Source organism: Sinocyclocheilus anshuiensis, unplaced genomic scaffold (assembly GCF_001515605.1).
Source record: "Sinocyclocheilus anshuiensis isolate Anshui unplaced genomic scaffold, SAMN03320099.WGS_v1.1 scaffold813, whole genome shotgun sequence".
Lineage (NCBI taxonomy): Eukaryota > Metazoa > Chordata > Actinopteri > Cypriniformes > Cyprinidae > Sinocyclocheilus > Sinocyclocheilus anshuiensis.
Window position 1 is genome coordinate 751,419 of NW_015540942.1, and position 19,031 is coordinate 770,449.

Sequence of the window (19,031 nt, forward strand, 5' to 3'; positions counted from 1 at the left end):
AACTGTGAACACTTAAAACAATAATGGTGGATAGTTAGCCGAGTGCTAACGTGACTAACTGATGAAACAATACAGTTTAAAAACCAAAATATGTCTTCTGTAATGTCTGAAGAACGACAGACAAAAGACGCTCCGTGTCTTAACCTTTAATTATAACGCAGAACAGCTGTATCACATGCGCACCAGCCTAACTAACTTGTCTCTCTCTACCGGGTCTTTTACTCCCTGCATTAACCCTATAACCACATAAACAGCACTTTCACAATGATTATAAAGTCTGTGTGCTACACTACATTCTTTATCATTAAACAAAGTAATTAGAAAAACGACAGTATACATTCATCAACACATTCTTAGGAAATAGTGGGTTCACAGCGAATTATCAGAACTATTTCAGTAAAACAGTAATATCGTGCTTTACCTGGAAACCTAAAGCTGCACTAGGTATACATCACATATTAGCACAAAAAAAAACTAGATATTTTGAGCACTCAATTGAAAATGTACACATAACGTATCAATCGTACTTACAGGTTGTGGTTCGGAGACGCTAGTTGGTCCAAATAAAGAAGATTAGAAGCCAACGAAGATAAAAGGGTGGAGGATTAGAAAAGCAATCCTCGGTAAAATGATGAGCACAACAAAAGGTTTGAATTGTATTGCTGTGATATCGTGGAACACAGCATCTTCTCCACACAGAGAGTGTTCGTATTTCGTGGGCAGGTGGGGATTATACTAATGTATTACCCAGTGACGTAGATCCGTAACAGGCAAAAGATTCAAAAATAGAACGACTCATTAAGGCGATTCTGAGTCGACTCTTTCTTTTGAGAGACAATATCTTTATTTATCATGCACTTTTTTGAGTAATAACTTTGCAGACTGTTTACATTGAAGGATAGCTACCTTACAAACTGCAAAAGAGATATTTTTCGAAAACCCATCTGACCTGCTCTTTAAAAAAAATAAACATTTGTCTCATATACATAATTAGATAAACTGAAAGGTTCCTGTACCTGGTGGCATGCCTGGCATCATTGGGGGCATTCCATGGGTAGGTGGCATCATCCCACTCATTGGCATCATGCTATTAGTTAAAAATAACAGGAAGGAAATTTTCAACTGACAATGCAAGAAGCATGGATTAAAGGGATGGTTCACGGAAATGTTACGCCCCTACCATACTGTGATGCCCTGTCCGGCCGGAGCGACGATTCAAAAACATGAAAACCCATTACAAACGAGGCATTTGTTGCATCCAGTGGGGACATAATTACTGGGTGTCAATACTCAATAAGTTACAACGCAAATCAGAAATTTAAAAAATAATTCCTTTACTGGTCATTTTGAAATGTCAAACTTTGTCTGCAATTGTTAACCACCTCAATCTGTATTATATTTTAGGGTTTTAAAAAAATTCCCTCATGTCCATTATTCACACAACATTTACCAGTGAGCTTCTCTCTTTTTTAACACTGAATGGTGATGCACTATATATCTCGTTTTTGTTTTTAGTTGGCATCCAAGCAAAAGAGAATGACTCCCTGACACAATTATTGTAATTAAAGTAAAAAAATCATGTCAAGCTTTTCTTGTGCTTTTTTTTTTATGTTGTCATTTATCCGTAATGTTTAATGTTAAGTGTGATAACATGCTCTTGATTTGTATTATTGTTTTTCTTTTAAATATCTTTATACTTATTTAAAATATTTTATTTTTTAATTTTTATATTTTTATTATCTTAAGTTGTTAAAAACTCCAGATTTTTTTATCATAATATTTACATTTAAGTGTATTGTATTTATAACATTTTATTTTGTCATTAATTCTTTTGTATTTTTATCATTTTGTATTGTCTTAAGTTGTCAAAAATGTTATCTTTCTTAATAAAAGCTGTATGTATGGATTGTAGCCCTACTGAGACATGACTACTGGCAACACTAGACATGAGAGTTAGAGATCAGTGTTGTTTTGAATTTTTTTTTTTTACACGAGAGCGGGCAAACAACAAACGATAAAGGACATTCCTACTTGGTCTTGTAAGTATCTGTGTTTTCGTTTTGACAGTTCAATAAGATTTATTTTGAAACTTCCAAATTGCTAGTAAAGCTTAAGAATACAAATAATAAGTGCAAATAGCTCAGATGTGCAATGCAGCATTAAAACCTAAACAGTACAAACAGTTTTTGTAGGCATTAAACTGCCAGAATTTTAAAAGTTTGTAACCTTGACTGCAAAAGAGATATAAAGTGGAGGAACGCCCTCCCTTCTTTATCACACTCTGCAGCGACTTGTGTTTCTATATGATGTCTGGCCTTCTATATGATGTCTGATCCTGGAAGAGTAGACTACAATGCTGGCTGTTCTGACTCAGTCTGTAAATTTGTCTTCATATTTAAAGATTTTGCCACTGATGATTCAAATGTGAGTTTTGAGCAGTGTAGAGTAGCGCTTGTTGTTTGTCATTTCTCTGATCACAAATGCAGACATGGTTTTATGTTTAAAAAGACAGTATAAGTCATTATAATCCGTAATTATGTCCCCACTGGATGCAACAAATGCCTCATTTATAATGGGTTTTAATGTTTTTGTCTCGTCACTCTAGGACACGGCATCACAGTATGGTAGGGGCGTAACATTTCCGTCACAACGCACTGGATAGCTGACCAATCACAGCACACCTCACTTTTCAGACTGATGAGCTTTGTAAAAATCGACACATTTCAGAAAGGCGGGGCATAGAGAAACAATAATGTACAATAATGTACATGTGGAAAATAATGTGTTTTTTGAACCTTAAACCGCATAAACACATTTCATTACACCAAATAAACAAAATAATGTTATTTTTAGCAACATCATATGACCCCTTTAACTCTTACCCTGGAGGCATTCCGCGCATGACAGGGGGCATCCCTGGCATCATCGGGGGGACACCAGGCATCATTGGGGGCATTCCTTTGAGAGAAACCATTTAAAAGACACATAATAAATATACTATGCATAACATCTAAAATGGGGTGTTTTGTACTATTACAAAGCACACCTGAGTAGCTTCCAGGTGGCATCCCTGGAGCTGGGACAGGGGCCATTACTGGTTGGGTCATAGGGGCATAGGCTGCCTGAGGATGTACAGTTGTTACTGGCTGCTGGAAGGAGGGACCAGCCTCTTCATCTGAGTCATCTTCATCTGAGTCATCTTGCTGTTTTTTCTTTTGATTTTCTGTAACCAAAAAAGGAGAATATAGTTAACATGGGTTCACTTGGGTTACAAAAAGAACAGATGAGTAAACTGGAATTTAAATGTTCTACCCTGTGTTTTTTGTTCAAGCACACGTCTCCTCTCCTCCACGTCTTTCTCTGGAATACCCTCCATTCCATAGATCTCCAGCTCTATGTCAGTCCTTCCCGGTATTGCATTAGGGACACCATCAATGGTTTCTTTGTGAACCTTTAATATATCAAATAAAAACATACAGCAAATTAAACTTTATATATATACACATACATACATATAAATACACACACACACACACACACACACACACACACATATATATATATATATATATACACAGTATATACAACTTTATACCTGCATACAGTGGATGGCCAGACCAGGACCAGTGTATAACTTCTTGTGACATATGTGACACTTAAAGTGTTTGGCCTTCTGATGCTGAATGAGAATCTTTTCATCATCAAAATCCCTGTTACAGTACCTGTGTTTGCAGTTAAAGTCATATAAACAAGGAAAAAAGCATAACAATAAAGCACCAAGATAAGCAGAAGGGACAGACTGTCAGCATAAGGAAGCTTAAATCTTTTCCTACTTCTTTCACTATTATACCCTAGTAAAATGGTTCTCAACCTTTGTCCCTCCCTTTGTCTACAAAAATATTCAAAGGCCCCATGACTTTTCCAGGTTTTAAAGACTTGCTAAACAAGGATGAAGAATAAGCTTTTTTTTTTTCACAAGCACAACTACCTGAGAAAAAGTTTAGAGCAAAATTTGTATATTCAAAAAATGCTCATGGAGTTTATTCATTACAATTTCACAAAATTGAAATTGTATTACTTTACGTGAATTTATTTGAACCCTTTAACTTTCATCCCTAAAAGGAGCTAATGAAAAAAATATTTAACTTAAAATTCTTAGTAGACATCTAATAAATAGCCCCAATAACTTTTTTTTCACATTTATGTTTTATATAAAACTCTACCGTACGGTTGAGCTGTCAGTCCATGGTAAATCTTGATTTGAATTCAGAGAACTATTTCTATTAGTTATTTTCCAATAATAAACATTCCTTTAACTTTATTAGTATCTTGTATACATTTCATAACCTTCAGGGTCCACAAAGATAAAAATATATATATATATATTTAAGTGTCTCTATAACATATATAGACATATGGCAATAAATATGTTATATGATGTCCTTTACAGACATATCAACCGTACGGTCACGCATGATTTTGGATAACTATGATAAATAAACATTTTTGCATTTCTCATATATTTTGCTTTATTTCTGTTCTTTACCCTCTACCCTATTCACAACAACATTATGGTTTCATCCCTACTTCCTTGATTGCCTGTTTGCCCCTATTATCTGACGACTGACCAGCACCGTTCTCCCTTCTATGTGACTGACTGAAGTTTGTAAACTGCTGCTGTCACTTGAAAACTGGACATTCCCAAACCCGGCATGGCAACAGCAGACACAGATGGGGCAGTACAGCTGTGGAAAGATTGCTCTCTCATCTCTTCCTTTTGATAGATTTATTCCCTATCAAATTAAGCTCAACAGTACGGTAGAGATATCAGTTAAAGGGGTAATGATATCTATTTTGCAACCAGACACTGGAGGGTACATTTTCTCTAAATAGCCTCTGCCAACAAGGTGGGCTATTTGCACTTAATAGACACTCCATATTTGGAACTATTTTTGTTGGATCCTGGTTCTTCAAAGAAAAAAAAGCGGTTGTTGAGGAGGTGAGTTATCGAGTTACTGCAGGAGGAAATTTCTTTATTTTTACTTTTTAGTTACTGGATATTTCCTTGTTAAATGTTATCAACATCATGGTCTATTTTTGTTAGCGGAAGCGTGAAACTAATCTACGTATATATACAGAGAGACAAAAAGGTATTTTAACTTAAATCTGATGCATTAAGTGGGCGTCTTCTCTTCGCGAACATTCAAACAGAACACAAATTCGAAAGCGCCTATGATGCACAGGGACGCAGGCCTTGATATCAGAGAAACAATGCATTAGCTATTCGTAAACACGAAGTGGTCAAATCCCTACTAATAAACAATTCGAAAAATATTAAACAACGGTACGATAGCTTTTAAAGAAGGATACCAACACCAGGGCTTCATCTGCTTCTTCTTTTTTCTCCCCATGATTTATTTACCAGCCTATTCTGCGAACACCACACTGATGACTACCAAAACATTAGCAAAACTAAAATGGAGAAAATAGGACATGACGACAGCTTTTTCCATGCACTGACAACAACACATCACAAGGAATATCGCCTCCAACTGGACAGGAGGTGCACAACTTTGGAAACTGGGTGGCGTTCGAATGACAGCAAAAGTAAAAAAATAATAATAATAATAATAAATTAAATTAAATAAATACAAAAATTTATATTTGACTTAATTCATAGCAATATAAACAAAGGTGTCTGTTCTCTTTCGTTCTTGCTGTTTGATTGGAAAAAGTTTAAAGGGTGTCGAGGAGTCTCGTCTTTGTCATCTGACTAAAAACTATTACTTTGAACTTTTTTTTATTACAGTATTTATTTTAAAAACGTAGAGCACCTTAAAAATAATTATCACAACCCTGATAAAACAGACTTATACTGATTTTCTCATCCTCCGATTTATAGGCTACTTGTCAATCCTGTTTTTATCATCATTATAATTAAAAAAAATGAATAAATTCAGAGCAGGATTATAATATAATTATATTTTAAATAAGACAGAAATATTTTTTCTACAACAACAAGTCACGGCCCTGCACCCTTCTATAAGGAAGAATATAAAACTTAAATAAATAGTTCTGAGTTGACCTCGCCATTGTTTTATGGCATTATTTAGTCAGTGTTATCTGTTTTAATTGCCTTTTGATTTTGATGACATCATCTGAAAACAAATATTGATTCAGATAAAGAAAGGTTAGTAAAATATGAGTAACACATTTTATTTTGTTGTATAGGCCTACATTTTAACTTTATAAAGTTCAGCGTGTTTAAAGTTTTAATAAAATCAAGGCTGAAAAAAAAGTAAGAATAAAAAAAAAGTAAGATAAATGACAGTAAGTTTAGTTTTTTCTTGGTAACCCAAGATTCACAGAATCATGATTTTTTTATAAATAATAACCTTAAATTTATTTATTCTGTATTATACATAAAGAAAGCATGGAATCATTGCCAGATTGGCTCAGTAAAAACAGCATGCACATCTTATAAAGTGAATACAGCATGTCAAGGCACACTACACTCAATGCAATGCATTCAAGCAAAATAATAATAATAATAATAATAATAATAATAATAATAATAATAATAATAATAATAATAATAATAATAATATAATAATAATAATAATAATAATAATAATAATAATAATAATAATAATAATAATTAAAAAAATAAAATAAAACAACTATGTAAATTCCAAAAAACAATCTCCAGAGGTAATTATTTTCTAAGATAAGCTATAAATACATTTCTCAAATAACTACATTCAAACAGTATTTATACCTAAAACCATATTTCATACTCAAAATTAAAGGCAGGCATTTTTATATTCAGATTTAGCTAAATCTGCATTAGATGCAACTAACCAGTTCGATTAATTAAAACAATATATATGAACAATGTATTTCTGATAAACAGAGTCAGGTAACAGCAGTTATGATTTATGTTAAACACATTTCTTGTCAGCTTTAAATATAACAGTGCTTTGCATATTTCTGATATTGATTAGAGCTTTCGAAACACATAAAACATGCAAATTGCGAAACTACTTAAATCACTGACATCATGCACTACCTGTGGGTCAAAAGCCCTTTGTGTATAGATTCAGAAATTACTTTCAGACACATTTTTTAGCATTCACCACAGCACATTCCTTAAAGGGATAGTTCACCCAAAAATGAAAATTCTGTCATTAATTACTCACCCTCATGTCGTTCCAAACCCGTAAGATTTCCGTTCATCTTCGTAACACAAATTAAGATATTTTTGATAGAATCGGAGGGCTCTCTGACCCTCCCATAGACAGCAAGGGTCCTTACATGATCAACGTCCAGCAACGTAGCAAGGAGATCTATAAAATAATCCATGTGACATCAGGGGGTTCAACTGTAATATTACAAAGCTACGAGAATACTTTTTGTGCACAAAATAAAAAAATAACGACTTTATTCAACAATTCGTCTCCTCCGCGTCACCCTAGCGCCATTTTGGAGAGTATCCACTGAACGCAAACAGTGTATGCTGTTTTGTGTCAGCTGCGCCACGCGGATACGTTGTTTTCGTTCAAATCAAAGCATAAACGACGTAAACAGCGTATCCGTGTGCCGCAGCTGAGCTGACACAGAACAACATACGCTGTTTACGTCCAGCTGATACTCTCCAAAATGGCGCTAGGGTGACGCGGGGGAGACTAATTGTGGAATAAAGTCGTTCTTTTTTTTTTCTTTTGCGCACAAAAAGTATTCTCGTAGCTTTGTAATATTACGGTTGAACCCCTGATGTCACATGGATTATTTTACAGATCTCCTTGCTACGTTTCTGGACCTTGATCGTGTAAGGATCCTGGCTGTGAGCTGTCAGAATGCATCAAAAATATCTTAATTTGTGTTCCGAAGATGAACGGAGGTCTTACGGGTTTGGAACGACATGAGGGTGAGTAAATAATGACAGAATTTTCATTTTTCGGTGAACTAACCCTTTAATAAACACAAAGTATGCAAATTTAATATAATAAACACCCCTTTTCATCTAATACCCTTGTTGTTGCCCCATTTGCAAGTTGTTCAAGGCAGTTATTTATACCATTTACGTCATTTTAACACTAAATCCTGTATTTCACTCTACACTTTAACAATGAAGACTGAAATATCAGAAAAGGCTAAAATTGTAAAAAGGTAGCAAAGCAGCAGAGATGTCATAAAAGAACATCACAAGTCAGTTTAAGATATAAATTCTACAATCATTTTAAGAGTGCAAATCCTTTGATCATTAAAGTGTAGCAAATAACATGCTTACCTCTCACTGACCATTACAAAAATATATGAGTTTTACAACAGTGTAAATCCCTGCTGAAACATGTTTTTAATTTTATAAATCATTCGTAAATGTTATGAAACATCAGTCAGAAGAGGCTATTTAAAATATCCCATACCCGTGTGTACATTAAAACACCTTCTTCAACATTTTGGTCAATTTTAGGAGGGGAACTTTGGTTGTCATTTAAAAAAAAACTTTCTTAATCCTCCTGCAAATACTGAAATAGGCCTTTCATTACACAATTACCCCACATTTATCACCACGGCAATAACATCACATTCCTTGTAAAATGAAGTACTATTCAGTGGTGTTCCCCTATCCAGATAAGAAGTTGTTTATGTGAAACAGCAGGTAAATAGTGTACAATAAACCTGAGATCTCAAAGCCGCCAGTCACAGAGAAACATATTCTGAACATGACCATTTTTCATATTGGTTGCCTCAGCCCAAAACTATCTTTCCATCCTATTAAAGTATAAATTGCCATGGGAATGTGATTGCGTACAATGTAGAGGTTTTTAGGTCATTCATTGACTATGTCTTCCTTATTCTGTTCTCTAGGGGTCCTCTGTGCCTTCCTAAGGCTCTTTTTATGAGGTTCAGAAGTTTCATCGTCCTCTTTTTAATGCAGGTTCTCTCTTTCTTTTTGCATTCTGATTCTGTCTTAGTTTAAGATCCCACTCCCAGTGCTTTCTTCATATGCTCATAAACCACATAAGAGATGCTAACAGCAGGAATGACTTTGAGGAAATTGGGGGCAATGCCACGGTAAAGTCCAGGAACGCCTTCATGGGACACAATGTGCTTGAACTGGCCAACCATTGACAGCTGAGGAGCACCATCTAAAGCTGAGGCTTTCAAGAAGAAAGGGAGGAGGAGGTGTGAGGTTATCATTTCATTTGCATTTCTAATGTTTTCATTGTTGTGAACATATTGTGTTTCATAAAGAATAACACAAAATAAGCAGAATGACATGTAATAAGAATTACGTGAATCTGTTTCGTCTCGCTCACCCTGAGCCTGCATGCGTGTGCGGATTAAAGCCAGCGGGTAACTAGCCAGCTGCCCACATGTGCTGGACACAGTGCCACATCCAAGAAGCACCAGAACGCCAGGATCAGCCGAGCCCATGCAGTACCGCTGTAGCCAAGCATTCTTTAGAGTCTGTTGAAATAACAGACAGAAAAGAGCAATATAGATATATTTTTTTAATATTTTTCAAAATATACAAAAAATGTCCAAAAATATATTGTTAATATTTACAGTATATTCACATACATTTAGTTTTGACACATTTTAGTTAATTATATTTCTTCATTTTTGGCCATTTTTAAGAAAAAATTTTCAACCTAAAATGATTTATATTGTCCAAAACATATATATTTTTTTTTTCTAAATGCATTTTGCATTTACTCAAAATGTATTTTAAAATTGGAAATGTATCTTTTGTAATATATTTTGGCATTTGAAGATCTACAAAAATATATATTTAATTTGACAGCAGTCATGCTATGTACAATATACACTATCTATCAAAAGTTTGGGGTCAGAAAGTTTTTTTTTATGTTTTCAAAAGAAGTATTTTATGCTCACCAAGACTGCATTAATTTGATTTTTTTTTTTAACTATATTGTGAACTATTATTACCATTCACTATTATTCATTTTTCTATTTTTGTATATTTTAAAATACTTTAGTATATTTAGTATATTAATGTAGTATGCTTTAATTTATTTAACTGCATTGACTTCAGTGTCACATGATCCTTCAAAAAATCTTTCTAATTTGCTGACTTGTGCTGCTTAATATTTTTGTGGAAAACATGGTACTTTTTTCAGGATTCATTAATGAGTAGAGAGTTCAAAAACATCATTTATTTAAAATATAAATCTTTTGTAACATTATAAATGTTTTTACCTTCACTTTTAATCAATTCAGTGCATCCTTGGCCAAAAATTATTATTATTTTTAATTTGTTTTTGCCATATGGGAAAGAATGAAATGGAGTTAACAGATTTCTTAAGACTATCATCTGAAAAGATCTGTGAGTTGTAGGAGGACACCATAGAACACAACAACGTAAATACATAACATATAATTTAACCAACCACTGCAACTGAGAATGATGAATTCTTAAAGCTTGACAGTGGCAGCAGGGATTTGCAAACACTTAAATGTGTTAAAATACACACACACAGCCATACCTCATAGACAGCCAGATCAATGCCAGCATACGGGATGATTCCAAGTGTGTTGGGCACATAGCCTTTGTAGAACGCACGCACTCCTTCTTTACGCAGTATCTGTTTGGCACAGTCTGCCATTCCAGAATATTGTCCTGTCTTCCGGAGGGTCAGACGCGTCTTCAACACCTGGGAAGCAAATAGGAATATTATAGAGTAAAAATATAATAAGTAAAGAAGGAAATAAGTAAAAATATAGAGATTTAAAAAAAAAAAAATTTGAGAGTATAGAGCAATATAAGTTTGGAGGTCACTAGTAACTTCAAGCAGCTCCTTCCAGTATAAATAAATGGAGGACTTGGCTTCCAAAACGTGATGCTGATCTGCCTCATTAAATACACCATTAGAAGCCAGAAAAGAAGCTTGTTTTCTGCATTTAAACCTACCAGGAATAGAAAGACAAGCTGTATGTGTATTTGTCAACCAGGCCCAGCTAATTTTTTACTCTTTTTTTTTTTTTTTTGTGCATTTAGAACAACATGTGTGAACAGGCAAACAGCAATTAGGAACAACTTTTGTTAAACAACTTCCTCAGTTACATGATTGTCTGGCATTTGTACTTTACATTAGCAGCTATGAACATTACTTGAGATAACAGATACTTTTACAGCCAGACATTATATGAGCAAGATCACTAAAGGAATGTTCCAGGTCCAATACAAGATTTAATTTGATAATCCAAATCATCCAGATATCAATATTACTACATTATGCATATAATATTTTTATATTAGTATTGTTTATTTTATTATTTATTGCCTCGCTATTGTAAGTGTCTTACTTGACCCATTTTTTACTCATAAAAATGAAAATCAGAAGTTTAAATTATTTTCTGCAGTAATCAACATTAGAAGAAACACAATGCACTTGGACATATCTGTTATACTGTAATTTATCTACACTACCATTCTATAAGTTTGGAGTCTGTTAGATTTTTATTTATTTAGTTATTTTTAAAATGTTTTAATGAAGTCTATTGTGCTCACCAAGGCTGCATTTATTTAATCAAAAATACAGTAAAAACATGAATATTGTGAAATAATATTACAATTTAAAATAACTGTTTTCTACGGTGCCCGTAAGGTGACATGTTGAGGGAACCATAGACATAATAAATACTCGTATTATTTATGTCTATGGAGGGAACGACATATTTTTCTCCTGGCCACGCGTTTAATGCATAAACAAACCTGCGTGACCATAGCAAACCGGGATTATCAAAAATAGATCAAACATTTTTATTAACATTAAACATTTAATTTAATATTAGTATATTATTATTATTATTATTATTACATTAACTTATTAGGGCTATATTTTTTATATGTATTGTTATATATGCTTATTTCCCCTTTCAATTTGTGTATCGCTTTACCTAGTTAACGTTTTGTATAATTATGCTAGTATTTGCTAGCCTACCATATATTTTGTAAATAAACGCCTGACAATTATGCCAATAAAGTTTTGACTTTAAGATTGTACTTATGCCCATGTGCGATGATAAATGAGCATATTGTGTTTTCATTTACAAATGAAACTACGTGAATGATATTACGGGGAAAAGTCGATCAGTTAATGGACTTACAAGACTGTAGGATTGATAAAAATGTTTTCTTGTAGGCCTATTTTAAATTATGCACTTTATGTAACATTTATTCATGATAAACTTCATTTGAATGCTGACAATCGCACGTAATACAGCCCGGTAGCCAAGGCCTATATGGTTAATATAATAGTATAGTAATGTAATAATTTCTATAATAATAAATAATATAATAATTTCTTAATTCAAAATAAAATATTAATGAATCTATCTCTGATAATCCCGGGTTGCTATGGTCACGCAGGATTGTTTACGCATTAAACGCGTGGCCACAAGAAAAATATGTCGTTCCCTCAACATAGCATCTCGAGGCCACGACTTAAGGATGTCATTACCTCGACAAAATGATCTCGTGGCCACGACATATTATCACGTTCCCACGAGTTATTATGTCGTGGCCACAACAAAACTATAGTGAACCGAACATGTCACCTTACGGGCACCGTAGTTTTCTGTTTTAAAATGTAATTTATTAATGTGATGGCAAAGCTGAATTTTCAGCAGTCTTTTTCAGTGTCACATGATCCTTCAGAAACATTTCTTATTGTCAGTGTTGAAAACAGTTGTGTTACTTAATATTTTTGTAGACACCATGATTTTTTTTTCAGGATTCTTTGATGAATAGAAACTTTAAAAGAACAACATTTAAAATAGAAACCTCTGTAACATTATAAATACTTAGTTTACTGTACTAATGTATATCTATAATTGTAATAAAATTTTAATTTAGAGACAGCTTATTCTGAAGTTTTCCATGTCCATTTTCTAACACTGGGGCAGATCTTTCTGTTTATATATCCATCTACTTTATACAATATCTGTACTGATGATAAGTACAGACGTAAAGCCACTAAAATCTTCAGGTCTTAACTTTATAGAGCTATTTAGTCATGACATCAATTTGTAGGCTAACCCGAAAGGCTAATTTGCCAAGGATTCCCTCAAGAAATTCGAATGGGCTTTTAGAAAGCCAGTTTTCATAAGGTCTGTGGTTACATTACTTATAGCGCTGAAAAGTGAAAGTCTCTTCATGTCTCTCACTTCCTCCTGCTCTCTCACCTCCATGGGGTAGATGATGGTCTGAGCTGTAGCTCCTGCCAGGGAACCAGCAATGAAACGTTCCTGAACTCTTAGAGAGGCACCCTCCTTACTGCCTCTGATCAGCCATTTGATCTATACAAGACATTTATTATTGTTAACTTACATTAGACAGTCTGCCACTCAAAAACAAAGTGGCTACTCTGTAGCTACTGGATTCTGGTGTGTTTACCTGCTCATAAGCCATGAATTTGATAGCTGATTCTGGGGCAATTTTGAGGACATTGATGCCATTGCCTCTCCAAAGGGACCTCAATCCTCCTTCCTGCACCATTCCCCGCAAACCACCCAACAAACTCACACCACTGGAGCCGTGGACCTGTTAAAAATCCACTCAGATCACATTCCTTTCATTATGAGTACTTTTCACAACAGAACTTCCAACGTAAGATTGATTTATTTCAGTTTATTTGATACAACAACTGATAGAGACAATAAAGCTTTAATCAAACACTTTTAAGCGTTGACTGAACCTGAAGGAAAACTTTAAGACGGTCGAGAGGAGCAGTTCCCGTTCGCGATACAGCTCCTGCCATTGCCCCAGCCACTAGCTGTCTCCACACCACACCTGAACGCCGCTCTTTCTCTGAGAACTCATCCGGCACAGTCAGCTGCTCTCCAATGTCCAACATCTGAAACACATACATCATAGGTTTAAAGAACAGCTAATTTTACATTCTAAAATATCTGTGAATGTCAGGCCTACAATCTAATGTCTGAAAAGAGCTGGAAGTGAACCAGAGAATGTTTCCAGTAGTGGGCGATGTCCTCCATATTGTGCAACGGGTTAAACAGGAAGTGGTCCCTCCACTCACTCCAGTCAATGGTCATAGTACCATCTCTGTCTATGCTGACACACAAAAGGAATATAAAATAGTTAAAACAAGCTTTTTCTATGGCCATTGAAACTATGTGTGACTCAACATGTGGGGGCTTCACAGCAACATCTCAAACTCCTTTGAAAGCACAGCCAGAGTGGGAGTTAAATGTGCACGTGACATTGATTAAGCACTAAAAAAAAATAAAAACACAGTGTTTTGTGAAAAGCTGAAGTGTTCTAACCTCTGCAGGATTCTGGAGGCCTGCTCTGTAGATACATTCACTCCAAGGCTGTGCAAGGAGAGCTGAATTTCTGCAACATCTATGTGACCTGAGGTCATAAAACATTTCAATGCTTATTCTGTACATGGGCAGCAAAAGATACACTATCGTTCAAAAAGTTTTTTTTTAATGTTTTTGACAGAAGTTTCTTACGCTCACCATGGCTGCATTTACTGAATGAATACTTTGTAAAATATTATTACAATTTAAAACAACGGTATCATAAATCGTATAATAAAAATACGAATTTCCCTAACAAAAGAAAATTTCCTGACCCCAAACTTATGAACAGTAGTATGACACATACTACAAGACAGAGAAACACAAAGGTTCTTCTGATTTATCTCACAAACACTTTAAAAACAATCATGCAAAGTGGAAATGTGTATTATGAGGTTACAGTTACAGTGATGTTGTGTGATAAGATTATAATGTATGAAAAGATCCTCCAGACCATCATTGTTGCGGTCCAGGCTGTGGAACATGAGTCTGAGCTCTTTCTCGTGTGTGCGCAGATACTGTGTGAACTCCTTAATGTCCAGCTGGCCATCATGATTGGTGTCACTCACACGTACAATCTAAGGGGTGGAGGAAGTGAAAAGTACAAGTTTAAGGACACGAATGTGAGGGTTGGAGGAGTTATATGTGAACTTTATTTAACTGTACCCATGCCTATGTAGAGTGAAGAACAAAGAGAAACTAACAGAAAACAAAAAGGAGAGAGAGGAGGCATTGCTCTAAGCTTATAGATGCATGGTTTCTGTTTGTGTGCAAAGCCCTGTCAGCAGTCTGGCGAATCCAGTCGCAAACACATTGTGAACTAGAGCTAATCTCTCCTCTTGCATCACAGCACATGACTAACAGTCACACAACCCAACAGCGCAGACATACCACTGGCACATAGTGTCGCTCTCCCCAAAGAAACTTGGAGTCTCCAAGTTACGTTCATAATGGCACTTTCGTGGTTTCATCTTAGCATCCATAGCTACCTGCTGAAGTAATCATCACAACACAACACAACATATGCACTGTCTTGTAAGTCACTTTGGCAGAAAGGGTCTGTTTACAACATGACTGAAAATGTAAATGTTGCTGAACTGTGTGTGTGTGTGTGTGTGTGTGTGTGTGTGTGTGTGTACTGCAAGTACTGCAAGTTAAAGAAAAATGTCAGGTAAATTGCATTAAAAATGAGGTCTCAATCATCATATGAGACCTTACTGCAGTTTTGTAAAAGATGGTTTCAGTGGAACCAATACAACTATACAGACTATACAAAAGTAAATAAATTGCAGATCAAGTATACTTGCAGTCCCTCAGTAGCACTTACGGTCCTCCACTCAAGCAGCTTATACCAGTGGTGCAGATTTATTTCTGCAGTTTATGATTGCACCACCTGTGACATTACTTTCTAAAATAGTAGGGGAGACAGGGGAGTGTTGTAACACATTTTGTTCCAACATCTGTATCTCAGAGTTATTTTGCGCTATGTGTCCCAAACTTTGATATAATGGTCCCATATCCATATTTCTATGCTACATAGTATTTTGGAATAAGTGTTCAACCTAAACAGTGTAAATTAATGTTAAATACAAAAGATGCTGCGTTAGACCTACCACACAACCAGCAGTGGGGCTGTGGTACTAATAGAAAACATGGATGTTTGTGCATCAGTTTATTTTAGTATTCAAGCTTACTATGTGAATCAAATTTACTACTACAAATAATTATTGTTATATATCCTAAATAGTGTTATATATCCTATGTTAAACTCTAAAAATATAACAGACAGTATGCATGTTTTATTTTGTGCAATCTTCTATGCAGTCCAGTATAGTCTACAAGTGATACAATTTCAACTCCTTGCATCCAGCAGCTATAATACTTGAACATGTAGAGGAAAAGTATTTCATTTCACATTAACAACAGGACCTGCTGATGACAGATGTTAAATTAACATTAACATGCTCACAAAGTAAGTTATAAAAGCAGATGTGAAATACATATGCAAAGTGGAGGATGGAGCTCATATGATTAGCTAATTGGTTCAGTTGTTTGTCCAACACAATATTCGAAGTGAGGGCCCTTAGGATAATTATGACAAAGCTGCTTCTTTTCAAACTTTTTTTTTGTTAATGTATTGAATTAATGTGATTAATAAATCTCATATATTAAATTATTAACTATGATATATTTTGTGATTTCAGAATTTATGTCCAGAACTGATTCGTTCTTCAGTAAAAACCACTGGGTTAGACCGATGACGTCACATCTCACCCTGCGTTACAACCCTTTCCAGTCTTCCCTACCCAAGCAACGAAAATAGCCTGGAGTGGAGGTTTGTCAATATTGCAGTGTGGAAAAAGAAGTGTAACTCTTAAATAAATTACACGGGATCATTTGTCCTTGGTCGCAGACACGGCAGTATTCTACTGGGTAAGTTTCACTCTTGCTAAAATTAAGCATGGCAAAAAAAAAACACCCGGTTTATAAAATTCATGACGTTCTTACGACCTTGGGGTTTCATATGTTTGCAATTCACCACACCTTACAGATCAACTCACAGAAATTAACATGTTTAGGCAGGGTGAACAACTACGACCCACCTCGTCCACCTCACTGCGAACAACCCCCCAGGCGCTTAATCCGGTGCGCAGTTCATTCGCATCGATCCTCCCATCTTTATTTAGATCCAGCTGATCGAACAGTTCGGCCCATCGTTTCTCCCGCTCTGGGTCGGACACACCGTTATCTTGACAGCGAGCCCATGTCCAACACGAAGGGAACCGACTTCTCGCTTCGCCCATATGAAACAGTTCTCGGTGAATACGGTGCAAATTTGTTCTCGAGAATCAGGGCATCCAGAGTCTATATATTGGGTATAGAGGAACTACATCCTACCTCCCAAATACAGGTACTTCTTCAGCAAATACCACTTTGAGGATTTGTAAATTGAGGTAAATTTAAAACACGCTTCCTCGGATATATAGCCTCGTTCACCTGTCAGAGTCCAGCCACAATGTATGATTGAAAAAGCGGTTCAGCGGGCGCTCAGTGTCAGCCGGCGTTGCGTTGCTCCACTGTAGCCCGTGCCGATTACGGCAGAGTTAATCCGGGAAGTATTAAACCTCTGGCTAGAATAATAATCCCCGTGTCTGTTCCATCGGTTCTCTCAAACCCAGGACCATCATCAACTCTCTACTATAAAAGCGTCCTGTTCTGGGCTCAGATCACATGAAGAGCAAGCGCGCCGCCTGCACCGGTTACCGCATCGCAGCGCGACGGAGATCTCAGCAGCTGAACACTCAGATTGGCTACTGCTCGCACGAGGTTTACGATTCGCGTCTTTTGCTCATTTTATCGTGGTGTGCAGAATGAGTGCCGTCGCCGCTGCACAACTCGTAAGGGAAGGGCTGGGTCTATTAAAGCGCCCTGAGCAGCGATATCGTGTCATGGATTTTGCAAATTATTCACTAGCTTTGGCGTCGGTCAGTTTTTCTGGGTTCGTCTTGTGGCGCCCTTCGCACATTACGCGCGCGGTCAACTTAGATGTTTATGATATGTTTCTGATGTTTAAACTGTAATAAAGTCATAAATAATTACAATAGGCTACCGACTGTACCACTTTTCCCAAGGGAAAGTGCTTCAGCAGCGTGTTGCTATAGTAACCTCCTCAGGTGAAAGCGAGGGAGCGGAGCGGAGCGCCTAGTGAACGCGCGCCGGTTATTGACTTGCAATCTTTATTACTTTTGTAATTTTCTAAAACCTTGTATTGTAAACACTCTTAAAACGCGAAAATATTATGTCTGTATGCAAATATATGCCAACAAAGAAGTAATTGTTCCCACTTCCAGACATTTCTTTTGGGGGTGTTCAAGCCTTAGTTGTGTCCCAAATGACATACTATCGTTTTTTTGAGCGACATCACTCAAAAAATTACTCTTTTTCATACACAGAACAATTACAACTTCTAATTGATTGTTTTTTATCAGGGTATATCAGTAGGGTGCGCTTCGGGTGCAGATGACCTAGGCTACACCCTCTGTAGTGTGATGCTGTGAGATGAATGGAAACTACTGAGTCAACACTTGCAGGATAGTGTAAGATTAGAGGGAACCCAGTGAAGGATTTTGTTATGACGATAAAGATCTCATGGGTTGCTTTTATTTTAAGGGCAACCTCAAACAAAGAAAGCGATTGATTATAAAAGGAATTTAATTACATGTATTGATGTTATGGAATTTGTGTTAATACTATTTTTTTTTACCATTAATAATGGTAAATAAAAAAGTAAAATGCATTCACATATAAACATTTATGCATGATATAGTTTTGATACTGTGTTCAATTATTTATCACGTCCAACATAATAGAGAAAAGGATCTTACATTTCTGTCATAATTAACAGTGCGGTGTGAATGGCAATCAGTAGCTCTGCTTGTATTGCAGCATTGTATTACAGTATAGTTCAGGCCACTAGACTACAATAGACGAATCCAAAAAACAGCCTACTCATGGTAAAAAAAACAACATCACAGAACTAAACTTCAAATCTTTGGCAGATGCGATGAACCTGTCATCATCAGCAGCAATGCTTTGATTTGAAACAAAAGAAGGGGGGTGTTTTATGCTGTGTATTTCTGAGCCATACTAAGCTCTCGCTTACAAATTCTTATTTG

The 19,031-nt window shown here is 35.7% G+C and overlaps 2 protein-coding genes across 5 annotated transcripts in view; both read right to left on the minus strand.

Annotated features, from left to right (window-relative positions):
• LOC107689623 (BUB3-interacting and GLEBS motif-containing protein ZNF207-like) overlaps positions 1-5,481 on the minus strand; it is a 12,008-nt gene extending 6,527 nt beyond the window's left edge. For all 4 annotated transcript variants that reach the window (XR_001634353.1, XM_016487696.1, XM_016487695.1 and 1 more), the window contains exons 1-6: positions 5,371-5,481; positions 3,596-3,722; positions 3,313-3,451; positions 3,047-3,223; positions 2,883-2,958; positions 1,017-1,087 (exon numbers count right to left, since the gene is read on the minus strand). Coding sequence is in view for 3 of the 4 variants with exons in the window: in XM_016487696.1 (XP_016343182.1) it covers positions 1,017-1,087; positions 2,883-2,958; positions 3,047-3,223; positions 3,313-3,451; positions 3,596-3,722; positions 5,371-5,411 (631 nt within the window). In the remaining variant the exon portion in view is untranslated. The remainder of the gene's footprint in view (positions 1-1,016; positions 1,088-2,882; positions 2,959-3,046; positions 3,224-3,312; positions 3,452-3,595; positions 3,723-5,370) is intronic.
• Positions 5,482-7,965: 2,484 nt separating this feature from the next.
• On the minus strand, positions 7,966-18,120 carry LOC107689624 (calcium-binding mitochondrial carrier protein SCaMC-3-like). The gene is made up of 10 exons (XM_016487697.1): positions 16,959-18,120; positions 14,810-14,933; positions 14,317-14,404; positions 13,993-14,104; positions 13,728-13,886; positions 13,427-13,573; positions 13,216-13,329; positions 10,515-10,682; positions 9,324-9,474; positions 7,966-9,164 (listed from the first exon to the last, which is right to left on the minus strand). The coding sequence occupies exons 1-10, from the start codon at positions 17,157-17,159 to the stop codon at positions 8,980-8,982; spliced, it is 1,449 nt and encodes a 482-aa protein (XP_016343183.1). The 5' UTR covers positions 17,160-18,120; the 3' UTR covers positions 7,966-8,979.
• Positions 18,121-19,031: the final 911 nt, after the last annotated feature.